This window comes from Chaetodon trifascialis, chromosome 19, assembly GCF_039877785.1.
Source record: "Chaetodon trifascialis isolate fChaTrf1 chromosome 19, fChaTrf1.hap1, whole genome shotgun sequence".
In the NCBI taxonomy this organism is placed as follows: domain Eukaryota; kingdom Metazoa; phylum Chordata; class Actinopteri; order Chaetodontiformes; family Chaetodontidae; genus Chaetodon; species Chaetodon trifascialis.
In genome coordinates, this window is record NC_092074.1 from 18,292,327 (window position 1) to 18,308,463 (window position 16,137).

General features: G+C 40.5%; 1 protein-coding gene across 1 annotated transcript in view; it reads left to right on the plus strand.

Moving 5' to 3' along the window:
• dlgap2b (discs, large (Drosophila) homolog-associated protein 2b) overlaps nt 1–16,137 on the plus strand; it is a 69,389-nt gene that overhangs the window by 40,113 nt on the left and 13,139 nt on the right. The window contains exon 2 of the mRNA XM_070988056.1: nt 7,343–8,499. Coding sequence (XP_070844157.1) covers nt 7,343–8,499 — 1,157 coding nt within the window. The remainder of the gene's footprint in view (nt 1–7,342; nt 8,500–16,137) is intronic.

Sequence of the window (16,137 nt, forward strand, 5' to 3'; positions counted from 1 at the left end):
CCCAGCAGGGCACAGCTGCAGACTGGTCCAGTCCAGGTACATTTTGCTGGCGACCAGGCTTTAGCACTCGCTTGCTGAGTGAAACTGGTGCTATTATAGAATCAGAAGTAAGAGCTGCATGGCACATGGAAGTCTGTTTGACTAAACACTTGAAACACTCCATGGTTCACCTCAGGCGGATGAGCTGGAGGCTAAAGGTGCTCCATAGTTGCATCAGCTCATCGTAGGGAGAGTGGGTGGTATTGTCCAAGATAGAGCTGAGCTGAGGAGCTCATCCTCCCCTCTGCTACTGCCTGCAGGGTATCCAGACTCAGCCCTATGACACAGCCTTTTTTTTCTTTTCTTCTTTTTTTTTTTTTTACCTGTTTGTTGAGCCTGCCGGCATCCCCTGCCTTCATGTCACCTCCCCCGCACACAGAGAACAGTGCACTGGCCACTATGTATTAGCAGAAGTTGCCGAGCAGTCTGTTACAAATATTGGATGACACAAGCGTCCTCGGGCAGGCAGTCAGTGTGTGTTTGTGTTGTTATACTAGACAAAGTTGTTATAGGATACGAACTCCCATAACTTGACTTCTCCACCTTCACATCCTCATTATTGACTGGAGACAGGTGTCACTGGCCTCCTGTTCTCCAGGGCAAACGGCTACAGGCTACTTCGTTTCCATAACATTAAATAAGGATGTTGCCAGTCAGAATGTTCGAAGGTAACAAGCAATCAATCAATATGTCAATTTGAAGCCTGTAGATGATCTTGAAATGCTGCTGTAAATGTATTGGGAGCTATTAATGCAGTGTATGGATCCTTTGTCTGCTTCGTGCCTTTAGTTCGAGTTTTGATTAAGCACCTGCAAAACTGCTTTGGATGAGCTGACCTTCTACTATATTTAGCTCCCTTCATCTTTTGTATTGTACCAGGGACAAACTTGTAATACCAATTAAGCGTACACATACCACAAAAGTATTTTCTTTTTTTTACCTGCAGACCTATGGAGGGGCAATGCTTAAGTAATCGAACATAATCACACCACAGCCATAAACTACATCTGTGTAAGGACTGATCCATAATGTGGAAACATTTTAGCACCTTCTTGCTAACTTGTTTTCTTCAGTCTGTCTCTTTCTGGAAAATGATCTATGTCAAATTGACTCTACTTGAAATGAATTGGTTGATAGCTAAAGAGACTAATCTGGGTTGAAAGATTAGTCTCTAAACAGCTGATTATGGGGTAATCAAGCCACCTCAAGAGAGTGTATGTAATCAGAACGCTGGGGTGATTGTAGAGAGAAAATGCAGATCAGGCTGACAGTGATACAGACACTATGTGGGAGCGAGCAGATGTTTCGTGTCATCTGAATGTGTACTTCAGATTCCACAATATTCATGATTCCATTGTTGAATCTGCCCGATTCTCGCTGGTATGAACTGGGAATTAACATTAACATGAGTATCTGTACAATACAGCTCAAGCCAAATCCCTTGAAAATGTGGCCTCAAAACATTTCCAACATTCATACATGCTTCATGAAAGGGTGACACTATATTTTTTTCAGAATCATTGTATTGAAGTACATTAGCATCCAGAGGTTTTGCTTGTCTTTCTGTCATTTTCTTCTTTCACTGGTATGACAGATCAATGGACATGATTTTCTCATTCCAGAGCGGTTGCTAATTAATAGCTACTTGTAAGACTATCAGAACCAGAAAAACAATGATGGTGGTTGGACAACTTAGTGGGTCATGGCATTCTGATGAAACTGCATATTAAGCCAGATGAGCAAATCAATCCAGTGTAGTTTGGCCTAAGCAGACACAAGGTGCAAAGACTGTAACTGGAAAACCAGGGTGAAAAGGTGCCTTTAATGTGTTACTGTATTGTGAATTATCAAAATTATACAGCTTGATTCAACTAGATAATGCAAATTGCTAAACGTAAAGTGTTGTTTACTATACAAAGCATGATTCATTTTTTTAAATTGGTTTAGACCTCACTGTATAAGTGAAACTGCATTTGAAGTACATGATGATGGATGCTTAGTCTCTACAGTGAATGCACAAGCATAGTGACACACTGTTAGACGACCGAATCGCTTCATGTTTGGAAGAACGAGTTTGGATCTGATTACACTGTGCACATTGCATGTGTATGCATGTAGACCCACACACACACAGACACACACAGACACACACACACACACAGACACACACACACACACACACACACACACACACACACACACACACACACACACACACACACACACACACACACACACACACACACACACACACACACACACACACACACACACACACACACACACACACAATCTCTGCGTATTCATTACTATTGTTAGCCTTAATTTGAAACATTTTGTTGCCTAAGCAACCAGTTGATGTCATCAACTTCAATGCACTGAATTTGAGAGATAGTGAGAGGGGACTAAGATAGACGACACAGAGCTGTGATGGTGGAAATGAGATAAAGAGAGGAGCATCGAAGAATGGTACTATACTCACTATACAGTGATTATTACAATGAAACTCACCAAAACACCACATCTACTGCTCCTTATGTTCACACAGGGTTTTAATTTACCAAGCCTGTAGAACCTCTGCTAAAAGACAAAAATTAAATGTGAGGATTACACCCTCTAATGAATAATGGTGTGTTTTAATATTTTCTACTGTAGCTAAACCAAAATTCAAAGCAAAGGAATGACAAAAATGAAATAAAAAGCTCTAATGAAAACAATTATTGCCCTTCAAAGAAAGTCTGTAAGTAAAAAGTAAAAACCTGCAGCACAACAAACCACACTAACAGTGGGTTTTAAGGGTTAGTAATTCAAAAGTGTTTTGTTGCCCAACTTAATTTCAAAGGGAGCTCATTCAAAGGTGGGTATCCCTCAGTCAGAGACATTTAAATTCTGACGGCCATAATATAAGACATACTTAGAAGGGATAATATAACCCTATAATTCCAAAAACAAACAAACAAACAAGATATTTGATGTTCAAACTGATAATCTTTGTCGTTTTTTGTACATATACACTCATTCGGAATTTGATGCTTTGTTGGGACTGGGCATGTTTACCTCTGCCTTACCTCACCTTCTGTTTTAACAACACTCAGTATTCCCATTCTTGCTGTATTTACGATTTCAGTTGTTGCTCATCAGTCCGGGGTCTCCATTGTTGTATTTTGCCCTTCATAATGCGCTACACATTTTCAATGGGAGACAGATCTGGACCCAGGGCAGGCCAGTCAAGTACCCGCACTCTTTTACGAGGAGGCCAGTGTTGTAAACATGTGCAGAGTGTGGCTTGGCACTGTCTTGCTGAAATAAGCAGGGGTGTCCCTGAAAAAGACATTGTCTGGATAGCAGCATATGTTGCTCCAAAACCTGCATGGACCTTTCAGCATTAATGATGCCTTCACAGCTGTCTGAGTTACCATGCCACGGGCACTAACACACCCCATACCATCACAGATGCTGGCTTTTGAGCTTTGCACTGAGAACAATCTGGATGGCCTTTTCCCTCTTTAGCCTGGAGGATACATCAATGATTTCTCAAAAACAATTTCAAATGTGGACTCATCAGACCACAGCACACTTTTCCACTGTGTGTCAGTCCATCTAAGTTGGTGATGTTTCTGGATGTTGTTGATATACTATATGGCTTTCACTTTTTTGGGGGCGATGAAATGTATTTACAGATAATTGCTTTCCAAAGGGTTCCCGAACCTGTGCAGGAATATTCTTCATAAAATCATGTTGGTTTTTAACGTCGTGCCACATGAGTGATTGAAGGTCACACGCATTCAATACTGGTTTTCAGCTGTGTCCTCTATGTATAGAGTTCTCCAGCTTCTCTGAATCTTTCAATGATATTATGGATTGTAAATAGTGAAGTAATTAAATTCCTTGCAAATTTACACACATTCTTCAACTGCTGGACAATGGCAGCTGACGCAGTTTGGATATTGCAGTTTTATTAGTATTTTTATTAATTGTTCAGCCCTCCCCAACACAGCAGCCCATATGGTAAATGAAGATTGAGTGTATACTGTGTGTGTCTTTCATTTCCTTTTTTTATAAAACCGGGATCCACCCTAAACAACCTTGAAAATCCCATTACAGTTCCTGGGTTTTCAGCAGTGGTTGCCATGACAACTGTGCATTTTATTTCTGGCTCCTTTGAAATGGTGTGTGAGATCAGAGATCCCAAATGTTATGTAAGACGATGTGTGCACTGTTCCAGACTGGGGTTTCCTGCTGCAGAGAACTTAAAATAATTAATTACAGGGGAATGGCAGACACTCAAGGCGCTCCGGCATCATCTCCGTTTACCTTACAGCTTTTATCACATACTGGCAAGATGTAGGCTGTAATTGTTATGCAAGAGGATGAGCATGATGACAGATGCTTTTAATAACACTGCTCGTTTTGTTAAAAAGTTCTGGTTTAGATGGTTTCTTGATAGTCCACAGAAGAACAGAAATCACGATCAAGATTTGTGCATCAGTCTGAGTGGGAGGAAAATGGAAAATAATAAATATTGGTAATGCCTTTTGACAGTGGTACATTTAAAAAAAAACAGGGTTGGGGAATGATGGATTAATTTAACTGGTGACTGCAACATCAAGTTAGGATTTAAATAAGTAGCTAATCACTTGTTGGATAAAGACATTTGATGACTCTAGTTCTGTCAAACAATTTACACTTACTTATTTACACTGCACAACTCCAACAGAATTTAATTTTATGGAACCTGATTATCAAAAATGTGTATTTTGCATTTAGAATTTAGAAGAACAAGTCAACACATCCAAGAGAGAGGTTTTCCGTAGTTAATGTCTCAGCATCTGCAGTGCAAACTTCAATAAATCCAAAAATGAAAATTGAAGTGAAGGCAGATGTTTGGACATTTTGCTTGTAACAGAACACTCCAGTTTCTAAGTTTCCAAACATTACCAATGAGGTACTACCAGCTGCAGACACAAAGAGCTGATCCTACTGACTCACAGTGCCTCTTGGATACTGATTATAAAACTCCTGTGTTGCATGCAGACACTGTGTCCTCGAAGCTTTGTGACTTGAAGAGCAGGTCTGTTGTTCATTTACCGCAGATTGCTCTGCCCACAGTAATAATGAGAGAAATTGGAAAAATACTCCCATTCTCTACAGCTATACAGTCTCCATGTTAGTGAGTGGAATGAATGGAAAGGAACTGCCTTGATATGAGAGTATGCATTTTAACATAATGTATTTATTATTTACATTTTTAATAGCGAGTGCAATAAATGTTGAATCTATAATAAGATATGAGCTTACTATGTTCATAGTGTTTCAGCACTGTATAAACACAGAGAAAAAAGTCACAGGAACCTGAGCAGCATTCACCATTCAGCAAGAAAAAGGATTTAAGAGGCCATGCTGGACTTTTTAACACTTCATATAGAAGCAACTAAAATCTCTCATCTGAAAGTCTGTTTGAAGTAGTATAGAATTTGTTGCTCTTTGTGATCACCGCCCAGTGATGTGCATAGCTCTTCTCAAAATAATTAGGCATAGCTGATAACAACCGGTTCACCACCGCAGGGCTGGAGAAATAATACTTTTATCACAGATTCCAGAGGAGTTAGCTCAATTTGTTGAGAGAATTGGCTCCCTACTTACAATATTGCTGTGGGATAGGTTTATGAAGAAATACACTGGATGAACTGTAGCAAACTGGGGTTTTGCTTTTTAAAGAGGTGTTTGCGGGCTCCAGGTCAGACTCCTGATGTTATAAGTTTTCCTGATGTTTTGCTTCCAGAAAAGTTGACTATCAAAGTCAAAAGATAAAAGCATTTGATGCAGTTTTACATCTGTACTCTGACTGACAGTGGCAATATCAGGTCTAAAAAGGATGTTAGGCAATTTTCATCCCCCCTCCATTTTCAGCGTTACTGTATTTTGGAGCCGTGTGTCACTTTTTAGATATTACCTCCAATGGTCATACTGTATTAAGCAACAGCCATTCTTAGCAGCTGACTCATCGTCAATCAATCAATATGCTACTATTAGAACTTTCATGCTCATCAGTGTCTCACAAATAAACATCTACAGCATATATCTATTGTCGTTCTGTATTTTTCTCCTGTATTCTCTTTATTGGCCCATATAAAGATGAAACTCTTCTAACGATATCTGCGCTCATGGGAAACAATAAAAATCAGCTGTGTGCAAAAATATTCAAGATAATTCCAGTCATCATAGCCTGAAGGAGAAAATTAGTAATCTATGACATATTTTATATTAGTAGTAAATTTCCTTTAACTGAGCTTTAAAACCTCCAAGCTGTTTTGAGGCTTTTGAACTACTCCTTTTCAGATGACATCTGACACATAGTGTGTCATTAAGTACCAAACACAAACCCTTTGCCTGCAGAAAAGAAAGGATTTCTATCAGACTTAAAAACAGAAATATGTCCCTTGAGAAATATATCTGTGCCTCTGCATTACATTAAGAGTAGTACAGTGATAGTTGTCGTGTTTGTCATGTGTGAGCAGGATAGTGGCTCAGTGGTTAGCACTGTTCCCTCACAGCAAGCAGGTCAGTGTCTTTCTGTGTGCTATTTGCATGTTTTCCCCGAGTTTGTGTGGGTTCCCTGTCAGTACTGGTGTAGAACTGGAGATGGTCCATGGGCTCTGCACAGTGGCTGCCCGCTGCTCCGAGTACTTAGGATGGGTTAAACATACAGAATAAATTTCCCTATGGGGATCAATAAGGGATAACTTGTCATTTCATACTGCAGGGTTTTTTTCTACACTACCCATTACTGACTTCATTAGAAAGGTTAACAACTTAAGTTAACTTCAAAGCTCTGTAATTAAGATTAGGCATTCTTAGTTAGAAATCCTTATATTTCCATATGTGCTACTGTAATAACTTCCCACTAACATGGTCTCTCCTTTGCAAGGCTGTTCATGTGCATTATAGGTCCCTTGGGGCATACTGTGCTGGAAACAGCTTAAAGTGTGAGGATGAAATATTTACATACTTTTTAAGTACATGCACATAAACTGTCAGTATTGCTGAGGTTTTGTGTACTAATAATAATAATAATAACAATAATTCTCTTGTCATTTAGAATGTCCAATGAATGCAAAGAGTATCCCTTCAGTGTTTATCTGTCATGTGTTTGCCTCTAATTACAATAAGAACCATAACAGCAATGGCTCTTATTATAATTGGAAACAGAATAACTATAACTAAAACTGTTCAGAGCAATTATCTCTTAAACGCATGTGTATCTTATTCCTTCATTTTGTCTCCTCTTTCCTCTCTGACACAGACCAGAAGTTTTCACCTTGGTCCCCGTCTCGAAAGGTCAATGAAGGCAGACGCCTCCCTCCAGCCAGGAACATGAAGGGCTTATCGGGCAGCCGCTCCCAGCACCAGATCCCTTTACCCTATGGCTCGGACTATGACCCCCACGTCCATGACCTCCACACTCATCATGGCTCTGACTCCCGCCACTCATCCTACCTGCTCAGCCCCACAGAGAGCTGCCCCATGGACTTCCACCATCGCTACTCGCCGCGCAGCTCCATCCACTCTGACTGCATGATGATGTCCCCTGTCATGATGCCGCCAGCTGCTGCGTCTGACCACATCTCCAGCAGCACCTTCCCCAGAATGCACTACAGCTCTCAGTGCTATGACTCAGCCACACGGGACGACTGTGCTGCCATCACAGCCTCTGCCACCTCTCCAGCCGTAGCTGCTGCTGCAGCTGCGGCGGCCGCCTCCTCCCATTACGCCGGCACCAAAAGCAACCGCCTTCCTGCTAACCTGCTAGACCAGTTTGAGAAACAACTGCCACTACACCGCGATGGCTTCCACACGTTACAGTACCAGCGCACCTCCACCACCACTGAGCAACGCAGCGAGAGTCCTGGCCGCATCAGACACCTTGTTCATTCTGTCCAGAAGCTCTTCACCAAGTCCCATTCCCTGGAGGGATCATCCAAGATGAACGGCACAAAGGGTGATATTGTAGGAGGTGGAGGAGGAGGAGGTTATCACCATCATGGCCACCACTCCACCAAGCACGGTAGCAAGAGGAGCAAGAGCAAAGAACGTAAGCACCGCTCTGGTGGCTGGTGGAGCTCTGATGACAACCTGGATAGTGACAGCACCTACCGCACACCCAGTGTCATGTCGCGGCACCACGGGGAACCTGTCAGCCACTGCTACCCAGAATCCATGCACAGCCACCACTTTGGAGACCTGTCACTCAAGACCTCTAAGAGTAACAATGATGTCAAGTGCTCAGCCTGTGAGAGCATGGCCATGGCACCCGAGGGCAAATTCATGAAGAGGAGCTCCTGGTCGACACTGACAGTCAGCCAGGCAAAGGAGGCCTACAGGAAGTCATCGCTTAACCTAGAGAAGCCCATGATGCACACGGACCTCAAACCTTCATTGCGGACATGTCACTACCTGCAGGTGAGTGGCACTATACCAAATTTTGGTTTTAAATGGAGCAAAATGAAAAAGACAGAAGACAGATATTAAAAGCTAGATTGAGGTACTTTATTTTATACTGTATGTGGATGGTAGCCATAGTGTTTGGAGCTACTGAAATGAATGTGTGCATCTGTGTGTATGCTACGGCTGGTACAAGTCACAATAATTAAACACTAGTTATATATTTCACATTAAAGTAGGATATTTGGTAATAAAGTAACAGTTATTATTCCATCCTTTTTTGCCCATTTTATTTGAGATTGAGCACCTGCTAATGTCTGTCAACCTGTCAATCATATTTACTTTTAAGGAGCAACCATTTACATAGAGTAAATGGTTTAATTTACAGCAGTTTAAGAAATGAAAGATGGGAGTTTGGAACATTGATTTTAGTTACTCCAGGTACTATAATTGCACTTAATTGCCCACACAACCATAACATGCAGTAATGGTGCTGCTCTTTGTTCAGAAGCTAAAATATGCAGCCTACTTTCAAGCCATTTACTATGATTCTTTTCATTATTGAATATACAGTACAGTATATAAAAGGGCTAACAGAACAGACAGTATTTCAAGGCTGACTTTAAGTGATAGACCGAAAGGGCAGTAAATGCATAAAACCCCTGAAAATCACTTATTTGAAAATCTAACAAACAATAACTGAGATCAATATCCACGCATGCTCATAGAAGCCCCTTTGAGTGAAATGCAGTGATTGATGTATTGATTAAATCCTGTGAGGGGGGCCTTTCAAATTCCACCTTTCTTTCTGTTACTCTCCTGAGGGCAATTACAGTGTCCATTGCAAGAAGCTAATATATTTAACCAGGATTCCCTTTTGTGTAGCCACCTCAGGGAGCTATTGTCTGTTAAGATGCAGAGATCAATCAATGTCATGGTGGAAGACAGTGAGAATAAAGGGCTACCTGAGCTACAGTGCAATATTGGAAAACAAGAAGACAAGGTGTCTTCATGAAAAGTACATACTGTTTAGCCAGACTTGGCATAAGAGGTTGCACATTATCATCTACCCTCTAAATGCTATTCACAGCTTTTTGCTACCCCACTGACACATTAAGAGACTGAACTAGTTTAGCCACAGGTACTGGCTTCAAAAGTACAGTCAAAAGCCAAGTGTTTGGGGTTTTGGCTATCTTTGATTAAATTTCTTTTCATTTTTTATAATCAGGGCTCAGCAAATGCTCTCGCCCGGAGTGCCTCACAATGAGTATTAAAATACTGTGAGCTTAATAAATTCCCATTTCAAATAGATAAACATGAAAATGATTGAAGATCTAGAAATAATGGCAACAGTGTGACTGGGATTCCAGTGCTTTCTGAAATGTGAATTAAACAAAACAAAAATGGGGGTCTAGCTGTATGTTTGTGCTCTGAGAATCTGCACCTTTCAATAACACATTTCAAGTTGGCCTCTCAGCCCATTATGAAATGGTCATCTGCTTGTGATGGGGATGAGAAGAGCTGAAGTTATTGACTATTATTAAAGCTTGAGAGCACCAACTCCCCCTTAAAGATGATGTATGCCATCTACTTACATTGTGTTCACCCTGCTCCAGCCCTTTTTTCACATTGCACCCATTATGATAGCACTTGTACCTCACATTATCACCTAAAATGTAACAATGGGTTGGCCACAATTGCATTTACACCCAATTTTAGGAAAAATAAAAACTGAGTTACACACATGCACTGTAACCACCTTTTACCATCTGCCTTATTTTTTGACTAATTAACGTGGGTTTGAATGGTGCTGCACTCATACAACCCATACATAGTTCTCTTAGGCAGGGGATGCATTCCTGTCCATGCATGGAGAGGGAAGAGAGGTTGAATTGTTGCCCAGTGCATGTACTTTGATCCTATGTGCGGTGCACATCACACAGAGACACACAAACTGCAGTTGCCTGTGTGCCATGCCGACAGAAAGGCTGTCAATACAGAGGTTCTTTCACTGGCATTTGACAAGCTTATGTGTCAGCAGGCAGAGACCCAGCAGCTGCCACATGAGCACATTCTGCACTGAGCATGTCCACACTGAGAGCCTTATTCAGTGGAATAAGTGAGGGGGGATCTGTACACAGGCGTCGTGGTCAACACTCTGTGTGCTCATCGGATTTTATCTGTTTGATGTGTCTGGGTCCTTTAGGTCTGTGTTCACTTGTCACGAGGAGGACAGGTCTGCGTTGGGCAAGTTGTTGACATAATCTTGTTTTAGGAGGTGTCAAGTCTTCAGGCTGGCCACCTAAAGCCAGCAGCCTCTGTTGTGGCGTGCAGCTTATGTGATACAAACTGTTAACATGATGAAAAAAAAAAAAAAAATCAAAAAAGATTCAAATTTACATACCTGCTTTCAATCACTTTGAGTCTAAAAAAAACAACTTGACAAAACATTTTTCCTACTTTCTACAATGGAACCATACGTCAATAGATTGATTAAAAAAAAAAAAATACACTACATCCCTTAAATTCCTTCAGTCTTCACCACTGAATAGGAGTCTGGACAGACAGACGTAAATGCAACGTGAATAGTTGGCAGAGGCATACAACCACAAAGCTGTAATTCTAGTCTGTATTCGTTTTACTTTCTTTCAATTTTTTTTCAATGCTTCTAAGACTGACTTACGAATTATGACATATCTATCACTAACTTGCCAGGTCATCTGTGTAAGATGAACCCTACATTTTATAGCAGGATTAAACTAAGTGTAAATAAATGATGGTCTGGCCTGGTCCCAACATCATGAGGCATGAAGGTAAGAAACAGTATTGAGTATGCAGTAAATGCACACAGTGCAAGGTTTCTGCAGTACTCTATAAATCACATAGCTTCAATCAATCATATGTTCTTGCCCTTCCTTGTCTGAAACATAGCCAGTGTAGTGCCTTTGCTTCAGTTTCATAATGAAACCTCTCAGGTGATGGCAGGGAATTTGAAAAGATTATCTAGGGAGGAACTTTGTCTCTTCTTGATGTCTCTGTTAGAGTGTCCCCTGTTGCATTCATTAAGTTTCAGCTGGTGTCCTCCCTATGATGTATAGTGGCCATTGCAACAAATAATGTCTCTTTGGGCACCCTGCATTTACAGAGTCAAGAAGTTTATGCCCAAGTAAAACAGGGCATTTACGAACATGCTTCAATTAAAATTAAATGACAGATTTTGGCAATAATCAGCACTCTGGTGACAGGGGGTTTAACATCCTGCACTTACTTAATGCATTTACAATTAGGTGACTAAACTGTCAAAACTTAAGAATTCACTGGATTGCATTCAGTGGCACAAATCACACATCTTACCTCTTCAACAGCCAACAACTAGGTGGCATACTGTGGGAGGAAATTACAGCACTCCTTCACTTATGAAATACAAATGGTTTTGCCAGTTCTCACAGGTCAGTGTTTTGCGTGCTACAGTAGACACACGTTAACATCTGCTGCATGGTCTTATGAAATCACCCTCTGCAGGGAGAATATGCTTCATCCCAAGGTTATTTTCACACAAAGCATTCTCAGTGTTTAGTAGTAACTAATGAGGTACACCCTCATTAGTTACTTGACTTGCCTGTCTAGCTGCCTCAAGGGCACAGCTGAAAATCTTTCAGGTACAGCATCAAATGAGCACAGAAATAAGGTAAATCTAATGAGGTAGCGAGATGCTTCCGTGAGTGATGGCTGTCTTGTTAACCACAGCCCCAGACGATCAATGGTCGTGCATAAGGAGGAAAATGATTCTTTTACTTTATTGCTGTCTTTAAGCCTGATTAATTTAGTTTCCAGACAACTGCTGCATTTTATTCCACCCATGTGGGAGAGGATAAATGTATGCACAGCAGATTAGTGTGCGTGATAATTTTACTGATAGGTCTTTGAAGGAAGACAGAAGCAGGCCAGCTAATTTTCATGTTACTTGCCAAGTTAGGCAGGGTTGGGAAGTACTCCTTTCTCATTTTTTAAGCAGATGACACACAAAGATGGTGCCTAATATCATAATACCAGAGAACTGAATGATCATCATTCATTGTCCTACTTTGCTGTTTCATACTGAAATGTAGTGTTTCAGTGCTGAGGCAGTGAGCCATGCTGCCCAAAAGAAGTTCATTTGTTTTGGTTTCAAAGGAGAGTTCTAGTAACATATGGTCTAAAGGCTTCAGAAACCCATTCATCTTGACTACAAAACCGTTTGGGGAAAACATCTGAGTAAAATATATGAGATTAATGATGGTGGAAGGCAATGGCTGCTATTATTAGCATCTCTAAATCTTTCTACATTTTCCCAATTGCCACCTCCCATAGTGGAGAAATTCATGTTTTCATGTAAGTACCTTGCTATGCTGTCTAGTCCTTCACCTGTCTGCCCTGCCGAAGCGGGCCATCAAGACAGAGGTGGGTATTGGGTGTTAAAGGAGAAACCGAGTGGGGCAGATGGCAGACCAGAACAGACAGTGAGAACAGAAGTGATAGAGAAAGCATTACTCCACCTCTAGTTGTTAAAAAAAAGGTAAGGGGGGGGGGGGGGGGGGGTATCAGCCACTCTGCTTTCTGCTGTGAGAACAGCTCAGCGATTGTGGCAGAGAAACAGCAACAGTCTATGATTGGGCAAAGTGAGTAACAGTCAGATCATTAGAGACAGCCTTGCGCCTCAGGCTGTTGTTTCAAGAGCTAAAGCTGCACCATCCACAGGGACAACTGCTACAGCTACACTACACACTGGCACTGTGGCGCACTTAGTACATGCCTGATCAATACTGTGCCAGAGCATGTCGCGTGTGACACATTGCCATCGTAAATCGCCATCTTCAGCATCACAAACCCTCAGTGCGTCTGTTAAGGGCATTGATTTAGATCCTGTGAAATATCTGATTTGTCAACATTAATCTCAGTTCAAGCTCTGTAAAACCAGGTCAAGGTGGTCAAAATGTAAATGGAATACTGAAATATCAGAAATAGTGAAAGTAATTGATTTTTAAGACTTAAACTGGATATTTTCTACTTTGATTTCTATCACATGGAAATCTGATTAAAACCTACTGGTTTCAGTACATGAGCACTTGGTTATGTGTGGACATTTGTAGCAGAATGCCACAGTGTACAGAAATTAGTACACAATCACTTCATCACTATATTAATCCTGATGCTAAATGTTAAGAACTGTCACTGTTTGCAGTTATTAGACATGAAAAGCTATTGTGTCCTGTGACTTTATATGTATTTGAATGTTGACGATTTCAGTCATTTTTATTACAATCTTAGATTTATTTTAATGCACAGTATGTCAAAACATATGCTGTGCTCCTTTAGCAATCAGTCAAAGTTAATTGAAGAGTTCATACGTTTTTTGTATTAGCAGTGATGCTGTGCCATTAATGACAGTGTGCTGATTTAAAAAGTTACAGCCCCAGGCCTCAGGGGTATGATTGGCAGCCTTTGCTGTGCAAGCATAAAACTACACAAGCTGCATCACCGCTAAGAGTGTAAGGCAAATTCTATTAATCTTTTCCTACAAATCCTTGAATTAAGTATGCCCACGTCTTGATTTGAAATATGAGTGTTATTCTCAAAGGTTGTTTTTACCCATCCAACTAGTTTGATGATCCTGCAGATGTAAAATAGTATTTGAGTTCCTCCTAGAAAAGTGCTGATCAATCTCACCCGCTACTTCAGATTAATTTTCTTCCAAACCACAAACATGCACTCTATTAAAATTGATGAATGGAAGGGTAAATATGGATACTATTAAAGTTACATAGTTGTTAAAAAGCTGGCATACTGCAAGTGGTAAAAGTGAAAAACTTGATAATGATTGGAATTTCTCAAATGTTGTATGACTTACAAAAATACTACAATGTATCTAAATGAAGGATTCACCAATGGATACACCCTACTGTAAAGTATTTGTAGTATCTAAAAATATTAAGTTCAAAGAAAGAAACAACTTTTCAGACCACAAAGCGAATGCACTGCAGTGCTATGCTTTGAACAGTCCACAACATCTTGGTTTTTGTTAAAGAAACCAGAACATCTGGGTGAAACTTATGCAAACATACCAAAAATATATATATATAGCACATATGCCTTGCCACTAAGGTCCTGCTTATAACCCACAGTGCAATCAGTGTAAATCTGTGTGTATAATAAATATCCACAGTACATGACCAGTTCTCTCACAGGATGCGGTGCTCCTTGTTATTGCCACCTACTAGTCAAAAGAATACAGTTGGGAAAGAGCCTTCACTTACACTCCCACGCACTTCCAGGCAGCATCAGGCTAATAAACATTGGCTACCCACTTTCAATGTTTATTCCAGACAAACTACTGTTGCTGCTGTTGGACGTACAAAACCCACAGCTCTTAATGCAGCAGAGGATTTTACGGAGAAAGAACTAGCTGATTAAGGTGATTAGAACAGCAAGTGAGGTGGCTCTGATGAACCGGGGCTAACATGAATCACTGCCATATGAAAATATTGCAAAATGAAACATGAATATCTACCAGTGCTCTTTCGTCCTTAAAACGCTCTAAATTAGTTGCAGGATGCATTGCATTTCAATGTTGGCATTTGCTTCATGACCACAAGAATATTAAAGGCAACTTCAAAAAATACATGGGGAAAAAAAAAAAGTCAAACAAGTGTGTTAAAAATCAAAAGGTTCCTCCTGCACTTTAGTTTTTTCTCAGTTAATATCTCTTTCTTATTAAATGATGGTGTAATGTTACTTCATGTGTGTTCTAAAAGCTGGAAATCTGTGCCATCATTATACTTCATCTGTTCCCTTCATCGCACAACTCAGCCGTTGATAAAAGTCAGTGAAACATAACTGTGAATAATTACATTAAAGGTTCACTGCTTTGCAAAAAAAAGATTTGTCTCTGGAGACACATTTCTGCTTCAGTTACACAGATATGTGTACGACACGTGATGTATTGTTGATTCTTGTATTGCACCACAGAGCAATAAATATATTGTGTGATTAAAATGCCTGTTGATGGAGCATTGCTGAAGCACACTTTAAGATAATCATACAGATGAATGGTTGCAAATAGAACCTTAAATGGAAGCCAGAGGAAAGACCGTCATTCAGCATATGAGCCAAAGATGCAAATCTAACTCGAAAATTACCCCAAAGCCCATGAATTAAGTTCCAGAAAACAACTGTCCAAGTATTCAGGCCATTAAGCCTAAAAACCTCATTCTTCACATTAAACCTGTTGTTACCCTAATGGTGTTTATGACAGACAGAAAATACATGTACATGCTGTGGGGTCTTTTTTAGATTATGACAGGCTGAATACATTTTACACATTGGACATTCTGAATTTTGACACTCAATTGCATATGTACATTGTGATTTCAGACACGGCATAACGCAAGCCAGCGGCTGAACGTTTAAGCACCATGGAGAGACAGACAATTTGCTTGGATTTTTTTCCAAACCATCGACAGAGCACAGTGAAGCAGCCTCTTTGTGGCCCTCCAGGGGCCACATGCAGTAATGACAGGAAGAACAGCAGGCAAACAAGTTCAGAATTAGTCCCCTGTCTGCCTGTGTCATTATTCCTGCCAAGTACACGGATAATGTGTCTGTTTGAATAATAAGTTT